General features: G+C 35.0%; 1 protein-coding gene across 6 annotated transcripts in view; it reads right to left on the reverse strand.

Annotated features, from left to right (window-relative positions):
- MAP3K7 (mitogen-activated protein kinase kinase kinase 7) overlaps positions 1–23,700 on the reverse strand; it is a 46,151-nt gene that overhangs the window by 20,777 nt on the left and 1,674 nt on the right. For 5 of the 6 annotated variants that reach the window (XM_027743661.2, XM_027743660.2, XM_027743659.2 and 2 more), the window contains exons 2-11: positions 13,846–13,956; positions 12,139–12,204; positions 11,180–11,225; positions 10,390–10,528; positions 9,150–9,274; positions 6,796–6,924; positions 4,795–4,925; positions 4,326–4,407; positions 3,066–3,217; positions 2,262–2,421 (exon numbers count right to left, since the gene is read on the reverse strand). In XM_027743661.2, the coding sequence (XP_027599462.1) occupies positions 2,262–2,421; positions 3,066–3,217; positions 4,326–4,407; positions 4,795–4,925; positions 6,796–6,924; positions 9,150–9,274; positions 10,390–10,528; positions 11,180–11,225; positions 12,139–12,204; positions 13,846–13,956 (1,141 nt within the window). Of the gene's footprint in view, positions 1–2,261; positions 2,422–3,065; positions 3,218–4,325; positions 4,408–4,794; positions 4,926–6,795; positions 6,925–9,149; positions 9,275–10,389; positions 10,549–11,179; positions 11,226–12,138; positions 12,205–13,845; positions 13,957–23,700 lie in introns of all 6 variants that reach the window. The other variant, XM_027743662.2, reaches the window with a different exon arrangement.

Consider the following 23,700-nt stretch of genomic DNA (forward strand, 5'->3'; position numbering starts at 1 on the left):
TGTAATTATCCAAACAGAGAAAAAAATGAAATTATTTCAGTTCACCTGTACATTCAGAATAAATTCTTGACTCTCTGAACTTATATAACCTTTTCTCTTTAGTGTTGAGAACAAACTATTTTATAAACAAGTTTAATAGTTAGATACTTCTTTAAATCACCTCCTTTTAAAGCAAATCTCATCTGTCTGAAAAAAATGCTTACTCCTACTACATTTGATAATCATTCTTGCTGCTCACTCTTTTGTCCCATTAGTGACAATTTTTTATTTTGGGAGCTGGATATCACTACCAACTTTGTAATTTTTGAATGATGTTCAAGAAATGTCATACACTATGAATTAAAATCTAATCATACTTTTTTTTTATTTTGCTACTTTTGTACTTTAAGATAAATAGTTCCTATTTAGAGAAAAACTGAATGCATCTCCCAAAAATAGAACATTGTAGCATATTCATCTCACTAAGTAATGGTGATGTGTACTACATGATTTACTCTTACACTTAATCTAATGAAAGCTGGAACAAGAAGATTAACTAATTCTTGACTTGATTTAACAACAGCCCAATTCTCACCCAGCCACACAATTTTTTTTCAGGTTCACAGCATATTACTTCTGTCACGCAGTTAACAAGATTGAAAAAACAAACCAAAACCAACACAGTGCTGTTTCAGCTCTTTCTGAAAAAGTTATGGTCAGATGGGTTTGACCTCATTTCTAGTAGTCTTCTACAGCCTTAAAAGATTCTTTAAAAAAATACCCAAAGAACCCCAAACCAAAAATATATATATACTTTTGTTTCAAGAAAAAGAAACCCTACAGTGATAACAAAAAAAAAATTATTAGAATATTCTGAATAGTAATTATTATTGTCTTCCTTAATGTACTTAAGGAAGACAAAATAGAAAAACTAAAAACTTGCAAAAAGAGGAGGGTCGGATTATCTCCACTAATGTAAAAAACTTACATTAATAGTGTCAGTGACCAAAGTGAGTCCTGACATATTTTAAAATAAAACCAGCATGGTGTTATTACTAGGTAAGTACACAGCTGCCTTCTGTGTTAAGAAACCTTTAGAGATATTCAGGGTGAGATGTGCTACACAATCATCCAGTCAAAGACTGACAATACAAAAGACAAATTTTGGAATAAAGCTTTAAAATAAGAACATGAAAGTAAAATGTGTTTAGGGCAAAGTAAATATTATGTCATGAGTAACTTCAGTATTTAGTAAAACAAGATCTTGGAGTAATCATAATACAATGAAGAACAAAATGAAATAGTCATGGAGCACAAGAAAGCCAGAATTTTGATACGTAATTCCTTATTAATTGCATCTACTCAATTACCCTAATTTTCAGATTGGTAGAAAAATACTTAAATGGCTAAATAACCCTGAACTAACCAAAGTAATTTTGTTCTATTATTTAAATGTGTGGTTATATACCATAACAAAACAAAACTTTCACATATAGAACTTAAAACCTGAAGCTTACATAAATTAACAAACAATATCTTTGATGAAGAAAAGAGACAAGAAAGTGTTTGCCAAGTATACACATGTTTATTAATTCACTCTTCTGGGAAGAATAGATATTGCTTTCACCATAAAATTATGTACTTATACTTACAGATAAATTCCAATTCTCTCAAAGATTTAATGTTTAGAAATAACAGTTTATAGCTGAAGCAAACCTGGCAAAACACCTGTAGCTTTTTTTTTTTAAACAGAAGACACCAATGCTTTGTTAATCTCGTGAATAAAATCTAACTATGCTCCTCTTTCTGAAATCTGCCAAAGTGGATTTTAAAACTTATTTGGGAACATGCTGAACTTTAAACCTACCTCTTAATTTCAAAAATATTATAGAAATAACCTTGAAGAAAATGTTATTATATAAATAATTATGCTAGCAGAGATGAAATAACACTATTTCAGATGCAAAAGTGAAAGTTGTGCATTTGGAATAGGATTGACACTTAAAAGTCTTATAATGGGTTTTTAAAAAAAGTAAAAATCTAATTCAACAAAATCTCTTCTACAACCTTTAAAATACTGAATTACAATACTCAACATTGCTGACTGTACAACCATAAATAAAGCCATTTCCCTCCCACAATTAATAAAAGACAATAAAGACTACATGTAAAGTTAAAGTATTTTCATACAGCTACTGGTATTAACCTTTTGTAAGGCTATGCACATTTCACATTTTCCTTCCAATTCCTTAATCTACGCCCCAAACATCCTTTAATTTTACCTGTGATGGAAGCTATTCTTGCTTCTATTTCAGACATATCAGCACTCATCCTTTTGGCTTCTCCTGAAACAAGGGCTGACGGTGGTCGTGCGCGAACATCTGACAAGCTCTCCACACTGCTCCCACGAGATGGGGGCAAACTCAAACGGCCAGGATCACCCTGTTTCAACAGTCACATTTTTAAAAAGAAAATTCTGCACAAGCCCCTCCCTGATATGCACCGGTATGTAGGTTAAAATACATTTTTATAATGTGCATTTTAAAAGTGACAAGATTTAAAATTTATAACAATAAATGGTAATAATTGAGCTATTATTGGCATATAAAACTGAAATATCTGCAACTTTGAAAATAATCTAACTATACACAGATAAAAAAATCAGTAGAATTAGGTCAATATTATCAGAATAGAATCTTTGTATTTTTGCATTCTACTTGAAATAAAACACAGTATTTTCAAAATTCACATAAATGTTTAATCCTTTTATATCATACTACTATTTTAGACTTAAATTAAGGCAGCAATTTTCAAACATATATTTTTTTTTAATCTAATAAATACCTTTGAATAGAATGAACTATTTTTTACATTTCATCGGAGATCTTAATAGAGCCTTCTGGTTTACATTTTTGGAATTATTCAATATATTTCCATCCCTTTTCATGTTCTTCTCCTATAAATAGCTGGGTCCAATTTTGTATGATTTTTGAAGGAGGACACAAATGTTTCAGAACAGATACAACACTTTTGTCTGCCTATGTCCACTTCATTATTATGGTTCAAAATTGCACAATTCAGCTTACCGGCTGCTTGGTTGTGTTTTTGATTTGTTGTGCCAATTTTGACTCTAAACGTTTAATAGTGTCATTGGTAGAAGCTCCTTGGAAGTCACTTGGTTCTATGTTAGCATCACTCTTGTTACTCGTGTTTGTAGAAGTGATGTCCATGAATGAACCTAGAAACCAGTAACAAAGAAAAACATTTGGGAATGTCCACTGAAAATACTGAAGTGCATCTCTTCACTACAGCATTCTCAGAAGTCTAACTTGGCTTTAAAACAACACTTTTCAAAACTTTTAATGAAAGGCAAGTTGCAAGACTGCAACAGATCCATTACTGTAAGAAGTAAGAGGAGTGAAAAAGAATACACAACTACCTACTACGGTAACATTCAGAAGTCAATCTTTAGCTTTCTTTGAAATTGTCAGGGTAATGTCATATTAAAAACATGACCAGCAATCTCATTCACAATTAATGACAAAGACCATCATTAACCACAGAAGAGCATAAACACCTGATAAATAACAGTCAATATATATTCACAGTTTAAAATCATAAATTATGTCTTAAAATCATGTGCTGAGAGGTGGAGAACAACTAGTAAAGTCAGTGCAATGCTAGAGCTGCAAAGATTTTGTTAATATACAGGTCACTAAATTGTAAAGTAGCCAATGAAACTTTATCCAAAATACCAGCAATTTCTTCGGAGATAGAAAATATACCAACCAAGCAGAGGAAGTTGAAGACACCTAAGATTAAAAATTACTTAAGTGGAAAACCCCTACTCTAAAAATTGAGGAGACCAAATGATCTTCATTTTCTATTATTAAAAGGATTTACCGGAGAGCAAGACTACCTGAAAGTCTAGCCCACATTTTGTTCCATCCACCTTTCTGGTTATTTTCTTGCACGTAACTTAAATTACTGTATTTAATGCCTCTTAACATAAAACAAATACAAGTTTAAATTCTGGATATTATAACTGAAAGAGGTGCAGCTTTAAAAAGTAGTGAAAAATTTTAAATTGACAACTCCTACATATTACATATTAGTGAAAAGGTTTTAATTGTTAGCAACATTCATGGGAAAAAAAAAGGAAACCTTAAACCTGGACATTTGGAGACAGCTTTTACCATAAACTTGTTCTCCATTACACGTAAACTTCATCAAAACCATTTGACTGAGAACACTGAATATGATGTGGTAAGAAGTATTAACAAAACAAATAGATCCCTGTCAATGCTTATGTCACTATTCTTTTTCTCTAACTTACACAAATGTACCTGTACTAGTGGCAGAGTTGCTTTGGCCTTCATCTGAATACTGGCAAGGATACTGCAGAGGTTCATCAGCTCCTGGAAAGTACTGTGAAAAAAGAGTTGATTAAAAAACCTAATTAACCATTGTTTTAAAATTATTTTAATAGTATCTCATAATTTAGAAATACAATTTATATATTTATAATAATTTATTTTGAAGACACATAAATGCAAATATTTTTAGTCATACATTAAAATACACCTATGAGTATTTTTTTAATTTTCTCAAATCTGTTATGAGTTTGTATAGCCCCCCCATAAGGAGATGAATTACTTCCCTTCTCTACCACAATCGATAATTTTTATCAAAAAGAGGAGAAAGAAAACATGTAAGCCCATCTTTAGAGTGTGATGAAAGGCATACTTTTTGTAATTCAATTTCCTAGCTTAACAGATTAAGAACTGATTAAGATACTAAAATAAATTTTTATACCCGCATCAAGTGTGTCATTATTTTAACAATTTCCTCCATGGATGGTCGTTGAGAAGGATCCTTGGACCAACAACGGGTCATTAAACTCTCAATTGGTTTAGGTAAGTTTTTGATCAGTGGTGGCCGAGTACCTGTAATTGAAATTAGAAAAAATCCTTAATTTTCTAAACAGACTATAATAAACAACTGACAGTGATTGATCTCTCTCCAGTATTTTGCTAAATAAATATAGGGAAAGGTGGAGTTAATCGTAGGCTGAAGGAACTGGTTTGTACTTAATTTTCTCTCTTACAAACAAAAATTGATCAAAAAAAAGTTACTTTGCACTACATAGAGGCTACAATTACATGTAAACAAGTAGAAAAAAAATTAACCTTCTCCTTCAGTAGAGGCCTGAATAAATACAGCACATTACAATGGCTAATGTTACTTGTCTCTGAAGAATAAAGCTCTAGAACAAACTAGGAAGCAAGTAGTAACAGTCTTTGGTTCCTAATGCTGTATTCACAAGAAAAAAATAATGAAAAAACCAAAACACCTGAAGTATTTTTGAGAGCTGATTTTGCCCTTAAAAACTTCCTTAAAAATTACAGGCACTAGAAGTACCAATTCTGTGCAACTTTCTCATGCCTACACACATCTGTAATAACATATTTTACTTCAACTACTGTATAACTATTCAGCTGTTTTTTGGTTCAAGGTTCTCCTCTTTTTATGAATTCAACAAGGAATACAATTATTGGACAACCACTTGTGTCTGATATATGAGGAACAGTGACGGTTTGCAAAGCAATCAGCAAGTATTTAAAAATATATTAAACAGATCAAGTAATACATGAGTGCCACAGTAGTTTTAAGTGAGATGAAGTGTACTAACATTTCCTCTTAAGAAGGAAAAAGAAAATGGAAGAAGATAAAAAGGATAAGTTTTTAAAGCAAAAGTAGCTACAGATAGGGAATTTTTCTGTCCCTAAAGGATACGCCTGCACCTTATTGAGGCTTCCTGATTTATGACTATTAGATTTACATTTAGTTTCACAGTTAATGCTTTTATGCAAGGCACTCTTTACTCCTAACTTTAAATGACCTGTGTATTTGAAAAACCAGCCTTCGTTGCTTGTTTGTTATTTTTTTCTTCCAAACAAGTTTGTGCTTGCTTTGATGTTGTCTCTCACAAATGGCAGAAATTCTTTGCAGTCACTGAACTACTTCACTATCATTACTTAATTGTTTGTAAAACTCTGTTTTGCCATGGTACTTAAAAACACAGTAGTATAGAAGTTACACCACTAGCATGAAGATACTAAAATCTACTATCCTGACAACATTATACCACTGCTTTAAAGAAAAAGTCCATTTGAATACAACCATTGTGCCCTGTTTATAGTCTAAGCTCACAAAAATCTGTTCTATACCTAGCATAGCAGAGTGCTGCCCCATGAGTGCAGGTGCCTAGGTAGAAAGGAAAAACCATTCCAACAGCAGAACAAAAAAAAAAAACCCAAAACACCACAGATGAAAAACAAAGTGACATTTTTAATGCCTAATGGTCCCGCAGGAGTTTGACAGTTTCTAGCATTTCTAAACACAGGTCAAGTTACTTCAAGTTACACATTTATTGTAGACATTTAACTACAAAGAGTAAAAAAAATAAGAGACAACTTAGCTAATAAAAATCACCATTCATTCAGATAGAGGGGTTGTGGGTTTTTCTCTAGCACCTCTCAGATCACTTTTAAAATGGAGTGTCATAACAAAGAAGACATGGCTCTTTACCCTTCTTTATTCATACGCCAGTTACACATAGCAGCCAAATAACACAAAACCCACACTGACACAGAAGTGGCAGTGTTTAAGTATGTAGTCTTTGTGACAAAAGTGTATATTTAATGAAGCATAAAATGGAAACACTAGTAATTTAAAGCTGCATGGTTAAGAGTGTTTAGCAAATTTATAGGTCAAATACACAACTTCAAATGCAATAAAGTATTTTCAACTCACCATTGTGAACTGCCCACATTATTCGGAAAGCTGGACCACCAATCTCATCAAAAGGTTTCCTACGGGTGATTACCTCCCAGAGAATAATACCCCAACTGAAAACGTCACATTTTTCACTGTAATTGCTACCTGGAAGAAAGTCATCAATATAATTTGTGTCTTTTCTATGTAACACATTAAAAAGAAGTACAGTTTGAGTTGACCATAGAATCATTAAGGTTGGAAAAGATCTCCAACCTATGTAAACAATGGCAGATCACTAAGGGAAGCAAAACAGTCTCATCTATGCAGTCACAGCACTTCTGTGACACTAAGCCTATGAAAGGAAAGGAGCCCTATCCTCCTGTTGGCGCAAGGAAATTCAGTTTTGTGGCCGAGAAGTCTTGGACTAATTCTGAAAACAGAGTCTAAAGAAAGTGAGAGAATATTCTCTATTATTTTATTATGTGATAGACCAAGACTGGATAGACACAATCATTCCTCAATCATTCCACAGCAATTTTAAAATGGTTTCTTCTAATGAGAGTTCTGATATTAGAACTGCTCTCTCTAACTTTACCCCGATCTAAATCATGTTATTTTCATTTAGATTATTTGATCTGTACAAGGCTTTAGGTGCCCTAACGTTTAAAATGGGAAGAAAATCTTAATATTAAGGCAACTGCTTCAATAGGCAGTTGTCTTCTACAATAGATACTTCTCATGTCTTTATTGTTCTAATCTAAAAACATTAGTACTAGAACAGCAACAGAATAATATTAGCATCTTCTACATTGTTGAATTCTGATTCAGTAGCTTAGGCAAACAAGTTTTTAACAATTCTGACATTTGATGTGGTTATTTTAGTAGCTTAATAACTGTTTCTGGAGTAATTTTCTATGCTGCATCACAGAAGCTACTAGATTTCTTCCTTTCCTTGATACTTGTCCATTTATAATAATTTGTCTCTTTATCAATAAACACTTTCAGTTAAAAGTACATAAAAACAACTGTAGACTGAAGGCTTTTGCTGCTGTCCAAAAATACAACTGCAATACAAGATTTCTTTGTTCTGCCTTGCTGAATTCATACACCAGAGGAACTAGGATATGCACTGCAAATCCCTACCATAATATACTTATTTGTATTCATTTTAGATTAAGATTTTTCACTCAAAAAAAGAAAATCTATCTGTAACACTAATTGTCCAACTGATTATTTCTAAAAGAAAAAAATCTATTTGTACAATTTAATTTAATAATAAACAAATGTTAAGAAAAGAAGCACTCCTAGCTAGAGTTAAAGAAATAAAGTAGGTATCTGGAAAATATTCAGGCACCAGAGTGAAACACATAACCCTTTGGTTGGTACTTAAGGCAATATGTGGAAGAAAATGGTACCTTCAGAACAAAAGCTCCAAAGGTGATGTTTGTGAGGAAACACCTCCTAAAACTGTATGGGAACAGTCTCTGGAATAAGGACATTAAAAGAAAAAGAGGTCACTTGGATCCAGAATCGGGGAAACCACTGCTCCACACAGGCACTTCCTAAAGCAGGAAGATGACTTTTTCCAGACCACTGCTAAATCACTTTGATAATTTAAGGTACTGACTGGCTAAACGGTGTTTAATTTGCAATTTAATATAGACTGGATTATTTCTGTGATAATCATGCAGCAATTATACCTATCTAATTATCAAGTGTCATCAGACTTTCCCAGTTACACTCCAAGAAATAGCTTATTTTCCTACTTAACTAAATTAACTGGTAATAGCAAGTTCCTCGGTACGTAGGAAAGAGGAAGTACATCAAATCTCTACATTACACAAAAAGCAGACAAAGATGGAGTTACAAGAAAGTGGGGGATTGAAAATGAAGGCAATTATGTTTAATTTAGAGACACTAACAGGGAAACTCTAAAGTTAAAAGCCGATCAGAATAGCGAATGAAAGTAATGACAGTGTATTTAAATGTCAGAAAAGTTTGAAATAATTTAAGAATCTTGGAAACATTAAAATTGTGGGGCAAGAGCCCTCTGGCTGTATTTGATGTACTTACAAAATAAGAAACAGCAGCTGTCTAGAGTTACTCCTTACGTAAATCTTAGCCATGACACAAATAAATATCTAATACAAATGTGAGAGAGTCGGTTCAGTGCTGTTCTTTAAACCTCTACATAATTATTTGACAATGTATAATTGTACAGATTTTTAAATAAATGTTGAGAGTTCTACCAAGACTCTTCAGTTGTTACCTCAAACTTTAATACACACTGAAATAAAGATTATATGATACTCTTATTTCCTACACCACATTAATTCACAGTTGTATCCCTAAAAAGAACACATAATACTGACACTGTGAATTTTTATTACCTTCAAAAACTTCAGGTGCCATCCAAGCAGCACTTCCTTTATTGTTGGTCATGTGTGTTTGAATATCACAGGCTGTACCAAAGTCACAGATTTTTAGAACTGTCCCCCCAGCTACCAGGAGCAAACTGTCAAAGAAAAAAAAAGATACTAAAATTGTGTGATGAAATAGTCTGGCAATAAACCACTGATTTATTTTTTTTTTTATCCCAACAACTATCGTTGTAATATAGTTGAAAGTCACAGGCTTTCATTCTCAGTGCTTTAGTTTTATAATCTGAGAAATCAGTAAAGTCACTTGTTTCTAATGTGAACATATTAAATATTTTAAAATACCCCAATATATATTGTAATTTATTCCTATACACTAGATTTTAATTAAGTATCTTTAGCCATAGTAAATCACTAAGCATATATTGACAAAATTAGTCCTTCAGATTCCAGAGGCTGAAAAACTAGTGCTGTAACAATTTTAGCAAAAGAAGAATGGTCAAGACGCCCGCTAATATCTGTCAACATAGATATTTATTTAAACGAAAGCACTGAAGTTACATGTTAGCAGCTCTCTAGATCAAAACTGGGGATACAAGAAAGAACTAAAGATTTAAAGTGTGGCTTCATATTAGGATTTTACCTGGTAATAACTGCAGGCTACTATAAAAAAGAGATGATTCTGCTCGTACTCAAATATCTGTTTCTACTTAATCTGTACAGCCAGATCTGAAGCTGTAAAGTGAGTCAGATAACAAGCAGTGGATAGGAAACTACTAAATTTTGTTTCAGTGGAAAGTGATGGGAGCTTCTGGCAGGGGTAGTAGAACTGGCAGAAGGAGGGGATAAAAGAGGATGGCCATGTGGCGAAAGAGCTCTAATATAATAAATATGACATTAGAACGAATCAACCAAACAACCCCACCACAATGTTCTCTTACTGAACAACCAAACCATTTCAAAACTGGAGGATTTTAAGTTCCTCTGATTAGAAACCTTATTTCTAACAAAATCCTCTTCCATGATGCAGGGCAGGAGCAGGACATTCTTCCAGTTTGACTGGAATGTAACTGAATACAGTTCATTTTCTGTATCATACACCATCATTCTGTAACTGAAGTTTCAAATGCACAGCTTTCATTTGGAATACAGTACACACAAAAGTATCAATTAAAGGTTCTTTTCAAATGCAATAAATATTTAAAAATTATTTTAAATTCCAATTGTAAGAAAATATAAAATATGAACGTACTTTGGTGGTTTCAGGTCTCTGTGAATTAGAGCCTTTGGTTTCATGCTGTGGAGATATGCCACTCCTTGGGAACACTGTAAACACCAACTCATGGCATGTGCAGCAGTATAATGAGGCAGAGGTTCAGCACCATGTAGCACTGCAAAACAAAGGCACAAACTAAAAAGAACTTTATTGCATATTACAACACATACGAGGGAGTTAAGAAAATACCAGTTAGAAAGCTCTATGGAATCTAAGTAATTATCAACACCTCATGACTGCAACTGAAAATATCCTTCTGGAGACTTTTTTAAAATAAATGACAAAATATTTTCTGCTTTTTAGTATGCTTTCCATGATTTTTAATGTCAAAATTCAATACGAAAGGTGTTGCTTGTTCTCAGCTATCCTTGGTAAAGTCTGTGTTAAATAAATGGTCAGGGAATTTACAAATCTTTTCAGATGTTCCACTGGAAAACCTTAAATTGCTTGTATAAAATATAAGAAACTGATACCAAGAACAAACCAGTGGACTGAAAAGCAGTTTTAAAAAGCACACTCCTTTCTCCTTAAAATTATTTGAAAAATTTAAAAGAACCAGAGAATGGTTGGAAGGGACCTCCAGAGGTCTATCAAGCAGGGTCAAGCAGGCCACCTCCAGTTGGTTGCCCAGGACTTTGGTGAGGTGGCTTCTGAGTATCTCCAAGGATGGAGACACACATATGAAACAGCTTTATAGTTTAGATCACGTTTGCCCTAATACTAGTGCTTTAGGTCCAGCAAGACACTATGTTGAAGTGATACTCACCATTGTATAGAGAACCTCCTTCAGCATACTCCATAACAAGACACACCTTTGCAGGGGAGGGAACAAAAAACAGGGATGTGTTAAATGTAGGGGCAGAAAACAGCTTCTGTAAACTGAAAGGAACGGTCTTTGAGAGCAACTGCAAAGCCTCTGTGCCTAAACTAATGGAAAATATATCTATGAAGTAAAAGGTCAGTTTGAAGTGTACATGTTTACGTGTGAGAAACAGAAATGAGTTTTATACTTAGTTCCCACTGTAAGTTACAAAAGAAGAGAATGACCTCCCCCTGCCTCAGTCTTAAAAAGCAAATCCTGTCTTCAAACTGCAATTCACTTGTTCTTACTTTTTTCCTTTAGCAATTTACAAAAAAAAAAAAATCAAATACCACATCAAAATAATTTTACTAGTACTTAAAAAAAAGGGATGCAGCATTATTTTAAACAATTAGATAGCCCATAAAAGAATTAGCTAAGGATATATCAGTCCAGTCATTGTACTTGCTTTCCTGCTTTGAGAATTTGTGGGACTGTTTGCAGCTGTGGCAAATCCTGAAAATTGCATATATGAGAATAGGAACTGATTTACAAGGTACAATTGCGTGTTGCTAATGTATTTGCTTTTTGTATTGCTAATTTGCAATTAGTAAGACTGTAAATATGAATGTAACTACATATGTAATACACCAATGCCATTCTGACAAACTGAAGTATAATCTGTGCTTAGAAATGGCTTTGGGGTTTCCTTGAAAGAACTTATTTTTCATAGCAGTGGAAAGAAAAAAACCTAAAACCTGAAAACATCAAGCAACCTACATATCTGTACATTTCCTTATTATGACCAAAACATAAAAAATATATATAAAATATACATTTTTAGTATAAAATACATGTTTTGTGCACTGATGCTTGCATATGCTAAGTTAGTCACTTGCTGTTATACTGACAAAGCTATAACTTACTGGGTTTAGACAGGCTCCATATAACTTGACAATGTTGGGATGGTTCACTCGTGACAGCTGTCGAAGCTGCAATACAAATCACACAATTTCAAACCATGGGGGAAAAAAGGCTAATGCTTTATTTTCACAGCTACAATTAATACACCACAACAGCAAGTACAGTTTTATATCTCTGCATAACTCTAGATAGTGATTTTAGAAATTACAGGACTGATGTCCCTCTTTGCATTTTAATTTATGTAATTAAGTTTGAGTCTAACTGAACTGTATTTTAAAAGAAATTTTTAAGAAGTTAAATTTAAAGAAAATATTTTGATAGGTTGTAGTAAAATCACTCAAGCCACAAGCACTCTGCAACTAAGACCTCTGCAGGTTCGATGCTCTTCCTGGAGCCTGCAATTTTGGAATCCCAGTTGACTGACTACATAAAAAAATCAGAATCATTTTGGCTTTATTCACAATATAGAATATTACTGTTCAAAAAAACCCCAAGCCCACAACCCTAGAAATTAAGCCAAACAGTTTAATATTAAAGGGACATAGTTCCAAGAACCTAGTGCTGCTTGTACTGACAATTACACTATTTTGCACTAAGTATTTTTTTTTCCCAGTACGTAACAGAAGAGAAGGAAACAAGAAATTTTTTTCCCTTTACACAGACTTCTGAAGTAGTTTATGCTGTTCACTGCCTATGGAACAAATGCTACTTTTTCTGTACACTTCAGAAGACCTAAAAAATCAGAACAGAATATTACAACTGATGCTTGCACTGTGTAGGGTTTCCAGAATACCAATAATTATTTAAGCATTTTTAGGATTATCTATTCAGATCTCTTTAGAACACAAAAAATGCTAAGAGACCAATCAGATTTACTGAGTATTAAATTAGACTCAGATTAATAACCTTAAAAACTTACCATGGTAATGAACAAAATATAAATATTTACACAGAGGCCTATAACAAACATGCTTCTTTCAACCCTTCAGTCTGTTACATTTTAGTACATTTAGTTCCAAATTTAAGAGATTTATTTTTAACGTATTTTGCATATCTTGAATATACTAAATGATAACCGAATAAATATTAAGCAACATGTCACAATATATCCCATTTAAATTACACAGCAAACTTTTGATTCTAATAAATATGATGTATCTTGGGAAGTTTATCATTATATCTGAACTACTCAAGGTATTTCTGAAGAAGTAGACATGAATGAAAACAGTGACTGCCTTTAAATGAGTTACAGGTAGCAATATATGTAAGAAAAAATAACGAAATTACCAGAACTGCTGATAAAACTCAGAAACAGTTTCAAGTATGGACCTGATTGTATTGAAGAACCTATGCTGTAGCCCCTGAAGTGTTAATCAGCTCCAAGACTTTGGTGGGTATTTCAGCTGCACCCTGATTCCAGACTGGGACAGAATCTAGGAACTGGCATTTCCCCAATTGTGTGCCCTTCTCTCTCTCTCCTCCTTGCCTTCCAGCTTTTTATGGGAAGCAAAGTAAAGAAGCTGCAATGTTCTCTCACAGGTCTCCTGTTCTGCAAGACAAGGGGTCCAGGCCTGAACTGCGTACCACAGGCTGCATTTATCTTTTAATAGACTTTAGTACTTTAAATAGCTTTTAGTACACTAAATGCACCCACGAATTTAAGAAAACAAGCTCTACCAAACCTGGTATTTCCATCAAACTTACTGTACCTCTACAATGAAGGCTTTTCTTTCAGATTCACTTTCTATTTGTTTAATGGCTACATCTTTAGCTCGCCATTTTGCCTTGCAGACCACACCAAAGGCTCCTCTTCCAACAACCTAGAACAAAATATGAAACACGAGTTAAAACTTGAAATGGTTTGCTGTGCAGGACTTCGCAAATAGAAAAGAAATTTAACTTTGAAAACTGAAGACACACAGGCTCAAGTTGTGCCAGTGATTGAATACTATGGCATCAAAGCATAACTGGTGCTTAGCTAAGCTTCCTCCAAAGATCATTTATAGAAGAATTGGAAAACACACAATTTACAAAAAATTGCAAACAAAACAATTTATTATTAACATTCAGTACCAGTATTTCAGAAAAATATGATCTCCATTATTTCAAACAAGATTTGCTCAGAAGAAAATTAGAGGAGCAACAGAAAACTTATTTATTTAGATTTGACCAGTGAAGTTATATCTATTTGCTGCATTCCTTTATTCTTGTTAGGAACAGGAATGTAAAGTTCTGAATTTCAAATGCATACATAAACAACACATACATACACAGGGCTATGATGAAGTCGGGATGAGGTATTCAATGTGCTCAAAGTTATGCTTTCATTTTCCCCAGAGGTGACTCAATAGTGTGAGAGCAGTAAATTCTCCTGCAAGTCCTCCAAAGAAGCACAGTGTCTGTATAAACTAAGCTTTCTGTGTTTCTGCTGCTTTCTAGCTTATTTGGAATTAACATTGCCCAAAAACATAAAAAAAACCAGACGAGTCATAACTCTTCATTGTAACTTCACAGAAGCAGTAGTAGCAGCTTCTGCATACCATGTTATTCAAGAAACCTTTAACCTTTGCTGTGAAGGAGCTCCAACGCCACCATTGTTTAGAGCAGCTCTTTGAAACCAAGCATAGAAATGAGAGCAAGATAGAGAGAAGTGTCCTTTTTTCTATGATGTCACTTTTAGTAACTGCTGAGTTACAAATGATGGTAAACTTAACTTTTACTTCCTTTAATTGTGTTCTTCAGGGGGAAAATGGCAACACACAGAAAAAAACCCATGCACATGAGACGTAAAGTTGAAATGAGAGCATCACCAAAACAGTGACTAACTGCTGAGGGAAAGCACAGACAAGCAAATTGTTACAAAAGAAAGGTGGTGAGAAGGAGAAAACGTAAGGCACACAAAGGCACAGAAGCAGCTAAGGAAAAGAAGCTCCTCCAAATCTAAAAAAATTCAAGGCAGGGCACATGAGAAGGCGGGGAGAGGAGGAGAGACAAGGGGCTAAGTCAGCTGGTCTTGGATTCCTATTTGGCCCTCCCAACCTTTCTTCACTGTTGGTTTTAACAGCACTCTGTGCTTGTGTTCCTAGTCCTTGATTGCAAGTAATATCATATGTATCCTAAGGAACAAAGCAGATGCTTTTAATGAAACAAACATGTTTCTGAGAGGTGAATGGGAAGGGATGGGAAAGGAAAGGAAATAGGGAGAGGGTGAAGTGCAGGCATTTACAAATATGATTATCATAGCAGTTTATTATGGTAGAATTTAACTTTACTGTCTTCCTTAAATGGGCAAGGCACAAACAAGAATATTATTTTCAATGGAAAAACTCACTGCCTAAAATTACAAAGCTCTTCACTAGAAAGTCATAGTTATTTATAATTTTACCCAATAAAAAATGTGAAATATTCTTGGGGGGGTATTAAAAATGTTTACAATAGAGATGCAACATAATTAGAGGATCTACAAGATGTTCAAACATAATATTGCCTCCACATTATAAACACTACACCGATTCTTATGGGTTCACTGGTAAATTCACTTTTTCTTAACAGGATGGTTTCTTTAAAGAAAAGCGTGACTTGTAGGAGATTAGTGAATAACCACATATTCCCAATGCTGAAACAACGCAAACTGCCTGCTGCCCATATACTTATCCTTTGAGGAAATTACATTCAACCTTTCTTTTTTTTGAGATGCCCTTCAATACAGCAGCAATTCAGATCATAAATTAAGAGTGCTGACAGAGAGAAGGTAACTCAGTAGCCAGGAATGTACGAGCACCAGACTACTTGTCAAGGCTTCATATGAGAGCAAACTAACTACCGCTTACATAAACCGTGCTTGGGCTAGGTTCTTACTAAATGCTTTCCTAATAAATAAATAAATAGATAAATAAATAAATAGTGAAACTGATTTCCCTTGGGAATGGGGTGGAAAAGGCTGCAGGTGCATAACTCAAGACCTGATAAACTATCATGATGAATACAAGGAAGTCTGCAATCAAGGCCCCAATTTGAAGAGAGCAAAAATATAAATAATAAAAAAAAAAATCAAGATCTTGCATTAAGAAAGATGAGAAAAGGGAAATTATGCTCAATCTTTTTGAAAGGTTACACATGGATATGAGAGATGGCTGCCCAGCAATGGTGATCAATGGCATTTTCTTCTTCTTCTGGTTTCCTTATTACACAAAATACTATTCTTCTATTCTTCTACTGCCTTCTCACCTTTACCCTCCACAACAGTGGCTCACAGACTGAGTCTGCCACAAGATATTCGCAGGAGATAGACAGAACATGCCCCATTCTGTCCCATGTAAAAAAGGGACCTGTTGATTGTAACCTCCTTTCCTAGCTACAGGGCCTTGACTCTTCTCCTGATGTAACACACACCAACTATTTTCTTACAGTCCACAACGGAGGTCTGAAACACCAGGCCATGCAAATGATAGTTGAGCAGCCTACGAAAATAGTACATATAAACAAATTGGAAATAATGAGTCACTGGAAGACACACAAGTCCCAAATAGTCTCCCTTGGTATTTCCTTTTCCCTCTCAGACCACTTTTTGAATAAAACTGCCTAAATAAAATAAAATTTGAATAGAATTTCTTGGCAATGGCGGGCCCCCCACCTTCTACTGGCACAAGAGAGTTGTGCATTACAACCTCTTCACCCACCTCACGCAGTGTGTGACCAGATCTGTGGTAAAAGAAAAATCAGTTGGTGTGTGTGTGCCATAAGTCTACACTTCACAGAAGTGCTGATTTAGTGAGCACATAAAAGTCCATCGTGCAAGCACACGTAACTCAGCAGCCTGCTCACACCTGGGAAGTACTAAGGACAGTTAAGGAGAGAAGGATGCCACAGAGCAGCTTGGGCAGGATGAAGCATACTGGCAGCAGCAACACAGTTCATTATGAATGAATCTAAACTAGGCTACCCAAGTAATTGGAAAGAACTCTCCCCTCCATATAATGCATATAAGGAATTCTCCTAAGTGGGTACAATTGGCCTGTGAGACTTCTTTCAGAAGGTTCCTTTTCTTAGCGTACCTTTTCCCATACTCTCAGTTTTTGACTACGACTCTGTAACATTTAATCCAGTGACAGAGACAAAAAAATGCTATTTGAAAACAGTACATATATGTCAGTTAAAAGACTGGTCTTGGATACATATGATATAATTTAATGAAGCAATTTAACTTTTTTTTACTTAGCCTGAGTAATTTACAATATTTTGTGATTTATCAGGCTTATTATATGCTACATATATTTTTATAAACTAAATATATTTATTTTTCACATGAATAACAAAAAAAAAGCCCAGCTATCTCTTGCATTTGATTCCATGTGGTTAAATTCAGTTCATAAGTCAATATAAATCCATGATTGCCAGTTTAATCTTGAGAATTGTTATAAGTATTTCCAGTTAATATACTAAAGAAATCATTACATTTCAATGTTGATGTATTTTTTAATAACATTTCTACTAAATGAAGAAACTAACAACAAGTACATTGCCCAATGTCATGTTTTACACTGTGCCATTAATGTCACAATACTTGGGCTTTAGTTGAAAAGTGGAATAAATTCCAAGAATCAGATGCATTTTAAGAAGTCCCACTGATAACTGGAAAAAAATAATTAAAAAAAAATCAGTGTCTAGCACCAAGAGGAAGAGTTTACCAGGCAATCTAAATCTTAATTACGTAACAGAAAGCTGCGAGAGACCATCAGGTATGTAAATTTTATGGTTGGTGAAAACAGGTTGATAAATGACTGTGCAGTCAAGGTTTCATAACAATTTATCAGTGACTTGGTGCCTGCTTAGGCAGAGGGTTGAACTTGAGAAGAGGACACGAATGCAGGGAGTATTTACCTAGGATACAGGGAAAACAGAAGAGCCAATCCTCCATTAAAACAGCTCAGCCTCTTGGACAGCAGATGAAAGGAGTAACTGTCAGAAGCAATGACAGATCTGATACAAATTGAAGCTTGCCATATGTGAAAGCCCAGTATATTTTTCCTAATTAATCTGGAAAAAGTACCTTACTCATAGTAAAAAAACCCTTTATAATCAACAGAATGCAGCTTGTGATGGATTCCATTTACTTATCATTTTCTTCCCTTAAGTTTACGCTGAACTTATTCTTTAAAGGAGTGAGTCTTAGATTTTGTCAGAACTGTTTAAACACCACCTAGTTTCCTTCAACACCCTGTGCTGGAACTAAGTAACTTAATAGCACAGGAGGGAGGCGCTGCCTGAACTTCAGTTTCTTCATACTCATTCCTTCTTGTCCCCTGCTGTTGGTGCCACACCATATGTTTGGGCACTAGTGCATATTCGGAATTATATGAAGCACAGTTAATGGAATTATTGACACAACAAATCAATAAACAGCAGTTGATCTGTAGCACCGCGTATGTTTGGAAAATGATCTAAAAATAAACACATTCTTTTGGTAAAAGGTTTTGTCCCTCTAAATATCTTCTGGGAGAAAAAAGGAAAATATAGGGCAGATGACTTGTTTAGAAATAGAACAAGAGTGCTTCTACTTTTCCCACAGAAGAGAACCAAGTTTGTTGAGAACCGCTGAGTACATGACACAAACACATTTTAAACCGGAAGAAATGCTTAAAGAGCTTTAAAGATTGAAAAGTATATCTATTCTTCTCCCTATAAAATTTATACCAGTGGCAAGTTATGTTTTCCTGTACGGCAAAGTGACATGGCGAAGTACACTGCCACTTGCATGTTTTCCAGATAATGTATTTAGAGTCTTATTTAAAGAATATGAACCATACAAGAGCCCTGGAATAAGCATTACCTCTGTCTCTGTGTACAAATAGTATCGAATGCTGTACATAAACAAAGATACATGATACTGACTTCGAAGTATGTAGACTATACTGATTGCTAAGTTATGTAGACTAGAAATCATGCAGGAAATAGAGACTGAAGATATGTTAAGACCTTAAGGATGTATTTTGTCCTCAGGGATGTGACCAATAATTTCCCCTCCCCCAGTAAAGCAAGAAAAATGCATCTCTCTTTACTCAGATGCACCATAATCTCCTATCAAATGCCAAAACTTTGGAAGAATTAATTTCAATTTTGCATTAACTTCAGAGGTTTCTGAAAAACATAAAGATGCAAAGTTTTTGTCTCTGTCCACGAAGTTTCCATGTAAGGTAGCTTTGCATGCTGGATACCTAGTGCTTTTCTTTCTAAAAAAAACTTGCGGGATATATAACACTGCAATAAAATATAATAGCTCCCTGGTTAGCAGATGTAGTATTCTTTGGAGAACTGACTTCATAATTTGCGGTATCTATGGTGTGACATATTTGTTTATGATTTTGGGAGGCAAGACAAGCAGTTAAAAAAACCCAACAACAGAAAGTCAACCTTCTTCCAAATAGACAGCAGGTTCTAAATTACCTTTAATATCTATGTTGCTTTCCTTACTGGTATATTTGCAAATGAAAGGCTTATGCAAACTGAACTTTTGGATCCCTAAAGCTTCAGACACTATGCAAGACAGAGTGGAAAAAAAAGAAATGTTCTACAATGCGTTGTAAAAACAGAATCACATTTTTAAATTCAGTTGCTTCTATTCTTTCTAAGAGAGCTCCAGCAGTACCAATACAGCATACTAATATTTTCAGTTTTTCACACATCTGCCCATATGATACAGGGAACACAGAATAAAAAAAAAAAAGCCATGAACAACAGTTTACAGCTCCTAAAAACATATGCCTACACTGTCTATCGTTCATTCAACCAGCCTCAAATTCCAACTTTTGTTCCTCTGACTGTGCTATGCTTTATTAAGTAGGTTGAAGCAAATCGGCCCCGTGCCACAAATGACTGTGGCCAATACCAAGTGACTGGCAGCACTTTTAGGAAGGAGTTCACATCTGCCAATTCTTACAACTATGTTCTTTGACTTATTAAGTTTATTTGGACTAATGTTGACCCAATTCTAAATGTCGCCTTCCCTTTCTTGGATTCACATAGCAATGAAAAAAAACCCAAATTCCCTCCACTTCCCCACCCCCAAAACCCCTGTAAGCAATCCTACCAATTTTAAGTAAACTAAGTCATTTAGTTTAGATTTAGTTTCCAAGTTTCAACTTTTAAGTTACGCAAAACACTATAAAAAAAATATATCCCTTAATGATGTTTTAGCATGAATCAATTTGTTCTGTTACAGCAGCCCAGACAGCAGATTCTAGTTTTAGACATAAAATGTTGAGTACTCAGGGTGAAGGACTTCAACAGGAGTTGGGCTTGCTGAGCTGGCGCCGTCTAAAATTACTGGTCTTTGAAAAACAAATAATCATTCTACAGTCAGTCAAATACTGCTAGAATCCACTGGGTGCGATAAACAAGGGACATGTGAAACTTGTTCTGGTTTAGTTTTTTCCTTGGGGAAAGGCATTGGACAGGGAACTTCATTATTATCTCATAAATATGCATCTCGCGTTCATCACTGAAATAGAAAACCCTGCGAAGTTTCTTTCCCATGTGCTCTTTAGGAGGGTAAAATATAAGTTTATTTTACAGGACACAAACTGATTCATTGAATGTATCTGCTATATATCTGCATGTGTAGAAATAAATGTAAAGTCTCACATTAACAGTCTCGCTAGCTTTTCAGCCATCCTCTAACTCACTGCACATTGAATTTCATTCACATGGAATCGGTGTTGCGTAACTTCAGGTATAAATTCACACCCCAGAATGAAGAGAATCTTCCACTGGTGTAACAAAACTAAATTTAAATATTGACTTGAATTAAATCAGGAATTTATTTAGAGTAAAATCAGAGAAAATATTGGCATGTTTTCAACATGTACTAATTTTTTGCCTTTGCTTTTAGGATACTCAGCTTAGCACCTTGAAGTCTTATTTACTGAAAAAGGTTGAGAAACATGATTGACTTCAAATGAATTCTTAACTACCACCCTTGGCTCTTGAGCACCAATCCTTTTGTACTCATGAAATACCCAAGAATACTGTTCAGATCTCAAATTGCACCTGCAGTTCTTGTCCAAACTTCTTACAATTTTGCAGATCAGTATTCTACAACTACCTGTCTATCTCACATTGGCCTTTTTAGCCACCAGCGCGCTTGTAGCAAATGTGGGTAGAGCCCTTCCCAAATCTTCGTTCACGAAGCCTAGCCATGAATCATGATTCTACAACTGGACACGATCTCCCAGGACATAAAAACAACGGAGGTAGAAACAACTCCATGTTCAGCAGCAGCTTATGCATATCAGCTTTTCCTTGTAGTGTAATGGACATAATCAGTCACCACACCTCATGAACTCCTGAAAGTTAAGTGCTATAAAAGGGAGCAAAACCTAGTTGTCTCACTGTATTGCTCATTCTCTTGCCTCTGAATGGCTTTGCTCCATAATTGCAAGGAACACATGCAGTTCTCAGCACACTACTCAGTTAATGAAATTATTCAACTGTGTGAACGTGCCATAAATTGCATCTCCTTAGTTGCTGGGACCTTAAGCAGGTTTTCTAAAATAAATACTTACAAGTTTAGCTTTCCATCTTTAAGAAAACATTACCATAAACTCCCTTAGAATTAACTACTGTTGCCCTAGCATATTGTTGAAAATAAATATCAGTGTAGACTGCAATATACCAGCAGTATTCAAATGACAGTTTTCAAATAATTTACACTTCCACACTGTTCAAAAGTAACTTGTAACTGCACAAATATAGCAATGGTTTTCAACCTGGCTAAATCAGCCAGTGGCTGGGCAGAACCACAGCATACACGACCAGACATGTACCTTTGGCTGTGCGATCCAAGGCATACATAACATCATGTGATGAAGTCGACATTTTGGTCATGTATGGCACTGTTATCCAGTGACATAATGGAGGAAGGGCTGTGGAATTTTCAGGAAAGACTAGCAGGGAGCAGATTGCCAGAACAATTCAAAACCAAAGTCTGTTGCTTAGATGTGGAAGCTCCTCTGGGAAGAAGAGACAGGAGTATTTAGGCTAGATTTAAACATGAGATTTTAAAATAAGGCTATTAGGCTTGTTATTGTTACCTTGATTTCAGTTATATTACGTTTTATTTGTTCCATTTCTAATGATTTGTCTATCTAATACCTAAAAACTTGCGAGGACATTCCCACAGTCAAAAACTTGCATGGTAAAATAGGGAACATTTCGGCTGAACACAATTTTTATGTTGTTTTTACCCTTCTTGTTTTGAAGATGCTCCTACTGTGCCATATCAATTTTTATTTAACTCCAACTCATTCATAATTGTCTCTACATTTTACTTCATTTTAAGAACTTGAAAAAACAAAAAGGCAGCCTGAAGTTGGAGACACATTTAACAGGGGGGAAGTAACACAGACTATATGTGCATGGTAGTTAATGCAAAATATGGTATGTTTTTTTATATTATCCAGTAGAGTTCAGGCAAATCTAAATAAAAGTGCACTTACAGATCTCACATTTATTAGCAAGGACTCAGGGCCTGCAAGTATTCCAGAACTTCAATATCTATTAATAAACCAGTGGCAGAGTGGGACTGCTATCTGCTGACAAGACAGACTCGATAATACAACAGCAAAGCTATGATTATAAAAGCATTTGAGTTTCCAGTGTAGATCTCTTGACACTCCATTTTGAAACACCTGAAGTTTGCCAAGCATAAATCTGACCATTTTGAGCCACTACAGCCATTTAGAAATCCTTGAAAACTTCCGAGCCTGAAGTGAGAGCACAGAAAATCCTCAGAAAGGATGTACGTTTTGTCATGACTGCAAAGTTGACTACTTCCACTGAAACTGCATCTTGAGTAAGAGGTGAACACCCACACCTGAGAAAAGCAAGGTCTAAGTATGGTCTCCAATTCATCTGTTTTACAGTAAAGTAGGTCTTATTTCTTCCTCTGTGCAATGACATTTACACTGTGTTCAGCACAAGGAATCTCCATTGCCTGTAAGAACTTCTGGAAGGACAGGTACACTGAATGTAACTTAAAATGCCATGCCAGCTGTCGTCAGATTTTTCACGGAGACAACACATTATCAGAGTTCTCCTGCTTATGCCACATGAGTTTTGTCATCTCCAACAGAGATACTACTTTGAGAATAATGCAACAAGCACATTAAAGAAATTCTTACTTAGGCATCATCTGTACATACATTTTTGTGCATAGTCCTGTCTCTGCAGGTGCTAGGCATGTGTGTGGGATGCAGACAAGCTCCCAACGCCAAACCTTAGAATGATAAACTCGAGCCACACACTGTGCAAGTCCACACTTCCTCTATGTAAAACAGCAGTATAATCCTTGTTAACAACCTTCCCAAGGATGTTGTGAGGAGTAACGATTTGTATAGTTCTTTACTAATTCCAAGTGCTATGTCTAAGATAGCAGATGCGCTGCTCACCTCTGTGAGCCATCCCTGGGGCACCGTTTTATGATGGATAAATTCTTACCGACTGAAAATTTCTTCTTTGGGTGAGAAAAGCCATTTCTCCCAAAACATGTGATTTGATCACTGCCTATC

Source organism: Pipra filicauda, unplaced genomic scaffold (assembly GCF_003945595.2).
Source record: "Pipra filicauda isolate LSUMZ 115617 unplaced genomic scaffold, ASM394559v2 scaffold60_size3304689_pilon, whole genome shotgun sequence".
Classification (NCBI taxonomy): Eukaryota; Metazoa; Chordata; class Aves; order Passeriformes; family Pipridae; genus Pipra; species Pipra filicauda.